The sequence below is a fragment of the Aplysia californica genome, unplaced genomic scaffold (genome assembly GCF_000002075.1).
Source record: "Aplysia californica isolate F4 #8 unplaced genomic scaffold, AplCal3.0 scaffold00801, whole genome shotgun sequence".
NCBI classification, from domain to species: Eukaryota; Metazoa; Mollusca; class Gastropoda; order Aplysiida; family Aplysiidae; genus Aplysia; species Aplysia californica.
Window position 1 is genome coordinate 54,823 of NW_004798071.1, and position 7,918 is coordinate 62,740.

At 44.7% G+C, this 7,918-nt stretch overlaps 1 protein-coding gene across 1 annotated transcript in view; it reads left to right on the forward strand.

Moving 5' to 3' along the window:
- Window positions 1-7,918, forward strand: part of LOC101862379 (mediator of RNA polymerase II transcription subunit 12) — a gene marked incomplete at its 3' end in the record, with an annotated part of 50,679 nt that extends 42,761 nt beyond the window's left edge. The window contains 1 exon segment of the mRNA XM_013088734.1: window positions 6,450-7,918. Within this exon segment, the coding sequence (XP_012944188.1) occupies window positions 6,450-7,918 (1,469 nt within the window).

The window sequence follows — 7,918 nt, forward strand, 5'->3', positions numbered from 1 at the left end:
AAATTATTTTTTTTAGAAATATTGAAAGTTGCAAAGAGATACAACCCAGGGGGGTACAAAATGACCCCAGGGCGTACGGATAGGATTAGCGCTCTATTTGTTCACATGGCGTGAATACTTTCTCTTGGAGTGACGTTTGTTAAACGTTTTCAGTTATTCTTGTTGACCTACACATTTTGTTGTCGTTATTTGTTTGCTAACATCTGATGCCCTCAAATTTTGTGTTCTTGTTTTTTAAATTCAAATTTTTACATTGTTTTATCATGTTTTCTCCGTTTTTTAAATTTCTTATCAGTTAATAACGCTTTACGTGAATTTTTTGTTTGAGATTTTGTGTTTTCTGGATTTTAGATAGGAGATTTAAAAATACACACCAAGATTCTATATCATGTTCACACCATTTTCATTTTCGCACCTTTATTATGTTCATACCTGTATGATGTCCCTATCTCTATCATGTATGTTCAGTCAATGACTTGTATTAGGATACCATAGACCGTGCTCTCTAACGCATTTCCGGTTAACCAAGGAGGGCACCATTTGACCCAGTTTGAGCCAAGTGGGTTCACTATGGAAGGCGCACAGTTTGATGACTCTACTTGGCACAAAATAGAGAGCAAGGGCGGAAAGACTGCGCATGCACTCGGCTACAGCGAGACTCTTGTTTTTCCTAGAAGTTGTTCCCAAACGAAACCAGGCCTGGTAATGTCATGTCGCTCTGAGCGATGCCACAATATCATCATCATCATCATCCTGTGCCAGATCTGCGACAGACATCGGCGATCATGGTACTCCTTTCATTCCTTTGCTCGGATGTTCTTAAAAAGCTACGTTTCCCTGATCTTTCCCTGTCACCCACTTGTTCAGGTTCTTCAAGTAGGTTGCTCTGGGCCTACCCCTGCCTCGTTTGCCTTCAATTTTGCCAGTGAGAGCTAGATGTGCAAGACCCTTTTGACTATTCAGGTGTCCCAGAAACTGCATTTGTCGTTTCCTGATTGTTTTTAACACTGAGCGTCCCACGTGGGCTTCATCAAGCACTACATCATTTGATTTATTTTCCTTCCACGATACTCCTAGCAGTCTCCTACGAAACCATATTTCTGTTGCTTCTATTCTATTTTCGATGTCTTTAGTGATTGTCCTGCATTCACAGCCATATAGAAGGAACGATGCCACGACAAAACACAAAAAATAAAAACCACAATGAAAAGTATGTCACTGAGAATGATGCCACTATAGCACACCAATAATAAACAAAAAACAGTGATGAAAGTATGCCACTGGATGAAGAGTATGTCACTCGGAATGATGCCACACAAAAAAACGCGAGAAAAAAAAACAACAACCAAAAAAAAACCGTGATGAAAATTATGGCTGGGAACGTTGCCACCACAACACGCCAATAAAAACAAAACAACATGATGAAAAGTTTCACCGGGAAAAAGTATACTCCGGAACATGATCAGACGCTTACTGAAATTGGACAATGCAAGAGTCGTCTTGTTACTTGAGACGGACGGGGGCGATGCTTGAGGAAACTACCCGATAATTGCACTCTTAGTAAGTCTTACCAGGCCAGCAAGATTCTTCTCTTCATTGTGTAGAATAGAGTTTGACCCCCCCAAAAAAAAAAAACGAAAGAAAGAAAAAGAGGAGGGGGGGAGGGTGAGAGAGGGAGAGAGAGGGTGAGAGAGGAGGGATATAGAGAGAGGGAGGGAGGGAGAGAGAGAGACAGAGAGAGAGAAAGGCAGAGAGGAAGGGAGAGAGACAGACAGAGAGAGAGAGAGAGAGAGAGAGAGAGAGACAGAGACAGAGACAGAGACAGAGACAGAGAAAAGTAAATTAGCCCCCTCCCGAGAAATTTAGTGTGTGGAAAATTTGGAAAATTTTGACTGTCTCAAACCTCCGAAATCATCAGACGTCGCACGTACAAAATAGTCTAATGCAAGAATAGCTGTGCTGAAAGACAGAAGAGCCGACAACGCAGAATTATGTTTGACCCTATCCGTACGTCGTGTTTTACTATCGTATCTTTACGACGTGAGGAACTCTCTGCCACCACTTTCCAAAGAGGAAATATACTCGTTAATCCGATTCGTACGCTTTGCATAGCAAAATGATTTTTTGAGAAATACTGTCGAAAGTTTCAAAGAGATCTTCGTACCAGAAGTATTCTAAAATGTGAAGAATACAACTCCGGGGGTACAAAATGACCCCAGGGGGTACGGATAGGGTTAATCACAGATCACCCCTCCCCGATAAGGAAACAAGAGTAAAAATACTAGCAAAATGTGACCAGTCCATCGACATGGAGATAGGAAAGGAGAAATGGAAAAGCACTATTAAAAGGTCAATGGAGTCAACATGTCGAACTGTAGCGTAAACGAAGGCTGCTTAGAAAGGGATGGACATGGAAAAGAGGAACAAATGTCAGCCTACCCGCAGCTCTTTTGTACGACGAAGAGCTCTTGAATGTCTCTCCCCCCCCCCTTTGTCAAGAAAGGGAAAATAAAGGAATTGTCTCTTTTGAATTAACCATCCAGGGATCTTACTTCACTCAGGCCAAAATACGCCAGAGAAGAAAGGGAGGCTGGTCCGCAGCAGGTGTTGTGATGTCTTTTTCAACTCTTGAAGGACGAATTTTTTAAACTCTTAATGGACGAATTTTTTAATTTTTGAAGGACGAATTTTTAAACTCTTAGTGGACGAGTTTTATAACTCTTGAAAGACGAATTTTGTAACTCCTAAAGGACGTATTTTTTAAACTCTTGAATACGAATATTTTAACTCTTGAAGGAAGAACTTTTAAAACTCTTAAAGGACCATTTTTTATCTCTTGAAGGGCGATTTTTTAAACTCTTATGAGACGAACTTTTTCTAACTCGTAAAGGACGAATTGAGCACCCCTGTCCCATCAGTAGCAGTGCGGAGACCAATGCTGTGGGTCATCTGGAACCATCGTACTATTCTACGCTTCCTCAGAATTACGAAGTTCTATCCCCTCAGTTCCCTAGTTTTGAGAAATTTGACGTCAAAGATTTTTTGTTTCACATCATGTCAAGCTTTTTAGAATGCAATTCTTAGAATATGTGTCACGACGCAGTTGAACCAGGCGCTCGTCAATTTTTGGGTATGTGGAGTTATTGGTGTCTTCCGAAAGCTTGTTGCTTTGCTTTGCTTTTGATGAAAAGTATCTTTCTATTTGGAACTGAACTCGAGATATTTGTGATGGAAGAAGATGGGGGACACCTGGGTTCAGAGGTAAAGTTTGGTAACTTCGATGGCTTCAGAGGCCTAGAAAACTGAAAATGTACATATTTTGTGCCGTTAATCAACGTTTTTCAAAAAAATTCACATGGAATGTGCTATTAAACGGAAAAAAGGCGTTGAGCCCCCAAAACATAAAATTGATAAAAAAATTGCCAAGTTGGTGGAAATGTGCCTGTTTCTTGGATTTCTTTATTTTGACGAGTGTCAGATTTCACCGCTATGCCGCACACATTTTGATTACCATTCTGGATAATCTTACGATACCGATAGAGCTGACAGAACATTATTTGAGAGGCATCATGGGGAAATCAGGCACTCGTCAAAATAATAAAATCGGAGAGACCAGTGCTTTCCCGCCGATTTGGCTATTTTAAAAAAAAATGAATTTCAGGTTTTTGGCTCATCACCTTTTATGTCCATTTAAAACGCATATCTTTGTGGATTTTATTGAGGAACATTGACGAAAGGCACGAAAAATGTAAATTTCGCGGTTTCCAAGGACACTCAAGTTTTGGAAAGCACCAAAGGTTGCTGGCCATTTTCTCGCTAATTTTACCCGTGATGCCAAGTGACCTTCACCTCTTTCATTCGCAAATTTCTCAACTTCTGTTCCAAATAAATGGATTTTTTTTTTCATTAAAGCAAGGCAAATGAGCAGGCTTTAAGATTACACCAATAATTCAAGATGCCCCAAAACTGACGAGCGCCTGATTCCACCGTGTCGTGTCTCATTTTAGTTGGTATCTGACCCCATGATCGTTGTAACTCTAAACCGCCAAAATGTCAGATAGAACTTTGTAATTCTAAGGTAGCGTACAAACCAGAAACAGATATTTGTACTGTTCACGGTATGCATGCTGTTGTCTACCTTTTAAGCTCCAGATGAAGGAAAATACACTTTTGGTTTAGTAGTTTTAGTCAGACTTTTACGGTATTTGCAACACAATTAGGTCAAATAAGTGCCGAAGATTAGAGGTGGTACAAGAGAGTAACAGACACGAAAAAAAAGGAGGAGGAGAGATCAGGACGATAGATGTTTGATAGGAACGAAGGAGCAAACCACACTAGAGCACCCGCCAACCGTAAAGTAAATTTAAATACCTGTTGAAAATCTGTATTAAGAAGAAAGAACTTATTATGCTTCTTTTTTTTTAAGTGGCCCAAAACAGCGCATCTTCACGTGGTGCTTAGTGTGCGAGTTCTCAGTGAATTTATGTCTCCAGACTTTCATCAGCTGATGTATGAGGAGTGTCCTAAGAATTAAGTGGCAGGATAGAATAAGAAATGAAGAGCAATGGGAAAGGACAGGACAAAAGGATATAGAAGTGGAAATAGGACTAAGAAAGTGGCGATGGATTGGACACACCTTCAGAAAGCCCTGCGGAAACATCACAAGACAGTCACTGCGATAGAACCCACAGGGAGCACGAAGCAGGGGTAGGCCACGGGAAACATGGAGGAGATGTGTGGAAAGGGACATGAGAGAGATGAAGCTCACTTGGAACGAGCAAGGGAGGATGGCCCAGGACAGAGATAAATGGAAGGAGCTTGTATATGGCCTATACCCTACTAGGGGTGAAAGGCACCGATGATGATGATGATGATGATTTATCAGTTTGCACAAATCCGCCCACTCTCTCGCTCTCTCCGCGGTACGAGGCACACACGTGCCATGTTGTGTCGACATCATCAGCGAGACTAACCAGAAGAAGTCGTTCTGGGCTGAATAATGTCAAGATCAGAGAGCTAATCGTTAACCCGTACTGCTGCCTCCAAGTTTTGCGACAGGTGATTGTGCACGTGCATGTATTTAGTAACGTGAGCGGTCAAACCGCCAACTTAATTATCCACGGCGTGACTGAATCTTCTGGATCTATCTCGTTAAACATAATCCGGGTCCTAAATTATTGTTCATGTACAATCAGCTGCTACTCGTGGCTACTGCTTCCTGTTTTTGTTAGCAATTTCTTGATCGTCGAATACGTTTCCAGATGGTGACCCGTTGCTTTACAGCACACACCCACACCCACATATCCTCTCTTCGTTAAAAAATTGCACACCCATTCCCATACACACACACATTCACACCTACCTACCTACCTGCTCTCCTACCCACCTGGCCACTAGCCCACCTGCTTTCCGGTTAGCTACAAAATACGAATAATTCAACCTACTTGTGGTGCACCTCTGAATGTACACCTGTCTGTTTGTTGCCTTACCTCTTTGAGGTTGTACACTCTTGTCATTCGACAACGCCTGAAGATGCCCCGGTGTTGAAATATGTCTTTTTTATTCATGCAGGTCTTTCAGTTGTTGTTTTTAAAATATTTTTTGGTCATCTGAACCGTTAAAAGATAACAGCCAAAACAAAACAAAAACAAAACAAACAACAACATGCACACTCTGGAATTGTGAAATGTTGTGCTTCTAGTTAGTGAGATATGATTTTGAAAAAGGGCTCAACGTTGTTTTTGGCTTACTTCTGATCGGACATAATATTATTATGTAGTCTGTGTCGGCTTCGTCCCTAAAGTAGTAATGAGGTCGGGAAACACATCATGGCTGAAATATTTATACTTAGCTCATCGTACAGATGATATTAATCTACACAGGTGCTCCAGTGTTGAAAACATAGCAGTTTTGCGTCTAAAAGTGAAAGGACATAAATATAACTTCAACAGGAAGCAGACGCAAATATTGCAGTTTCTCTTTTTGTTCACAACGATGTCAAATATAGCCCGGTGTTAATGAATGGATGGATTTTGTGCGGTATTTTCCAAGTTCTATGCATGTGTCTGCCTTGGTCACCCCACCCCCCCAACCCCTCCTCTTTGTATTTTAACAGATTCGTCGCTGCAGGTGTTATGAAAATTACACAGTGTTTGTTATTTATTGCTGCATTTTTTTTTGATAATTTTGCTGCCTTTTCCACAGTCGTTTCCGCCAGTTTGACCATTTTAAAGGCAATTTCGCACCAGTCATTTCATCTATCATTGCGTTTCTACCAGTGGTTAAAGGGCACCACTGGTACGTGCTGTTTCTTCTCTTTCACTCTGTTACGTCTGCCTGTCTGACTGTCTTTCTATCTTGTTTTTTTTAATGGACTAAGAGATCGCGTTTGAGTCTGTGTGCTTCTCTTCACTCACCCCGTATTTCTGAAACTTGCTTCAACTTTTCAGCGTTTAAGTGGCATTGAGGATCTCCAGATCCAGGTGAACAGGTTGAAGAGCCAGGTGGGCATGCACTCAGGCATGCACTCCACCATGCCCCTGTACGCGCGTCCGGACACCGACCCCAACTTCATGGACGACTTCATGGCTCATGACATCACACAGGACATCCCTTACGGCAGGAGCTCCTTCCGGCTCCCAGACACGCGCGCTGACCTGGACTCGGCCGAACCCGTGCACGACGGTTACGCCGCCAAGTACTCGAAGAAGTCAGCCGGCCCAGCAGGCGGCGACGGGTCTGTTGGGGGGTACGGTAAAGGAACGGGCCGGCCGTTAGACACCGTCTCCGAGGGAGGGGACAGTCAGGCGGGTCAAGCGGATTGGAATCTTCTCAGCTCTCTGGCCTACGGTTCTTACGACGAGAAAGGACAAGGACAGAAGGGAGGAGGAGGAGGAGTGGGAGACAAGGACAACGACGACGAAGGAGGCTGGGGAGGAGGAGGAGGAGGGGTAGGAGCGGTGGGAGACAAGAAGGAGGGCGACTTCCCAAACCCACGGAAGAAGGATGATGATGGTGATGGTGGTGGTGATTATGCTAAAGAAGGCGAGAGAGGAGGAGAGTCCAGACTGAGACGGACGCCGCCGAACCCGAGGGACGGAGGGTTGAGCCCGGCTGTGGAGAGGACGCCTAGCGGCGCCCGGACCTTCAGCCCCCACGACAGAGCCACGGAGGCGTCGTTCAAGGGCGCCCGCCCGCCGCAGCCCGACAGCGAGATGTCAGCCGAGCTCGACAGCGTGAGAGAAAACGAGCGGAGACCAGAGTCTATGACAGAAGCGCCGAGTCAAGTGTCCGGAAAGAATACCCCGATGAACAACTCCGGGGTTCCCAATTCCCGCAAGAACAGTCTCGCGAAGAACGCCGCCGACCAAACCTCGAGAAATAACAGCCCCACAAAGAGCGTGCAGCGAATGTCTCGGAAGAACAGTCTCGCGGAGAACGGAGATCACGCCTCTCAAAGAAACACCCCAGCAGCGGACAAGACGGGCCAAAACTCCAGAAAGAACAGCCCTGTAAAGAGCGTGAGTCGCATGTCCCGAAAGAACAGTCAGGCGGAGAACGACGGCGGACAGAATATGTCCCGGAGAACCAGCCCGACGGAGAAGACAGACGAGAACAAAGGAGGAGAGAAGAGCCCCATGAAGAACACGCTAGACTGGGAGCCCGCGTCACCGGGGCCCAACGCCAGAGATACAGCTGGGGCAAAGGACAGCGCACGTGACCAGGATAAGCCAATGAGCAACAGGCTGGCTTGGGAGCCGGCCACGCCAACTCCCCGGAACGACGGTGTCGCTGACCCTTCCGAGGTCAAAGGTCACTGGGGTCAGGAGTCTGTGGACGAGACAGACAGCGAAGACCACACCTCGGGGAACAATAACAGCCACAACAACAACAACGACATGGCGTCGGCGGAGCAGGT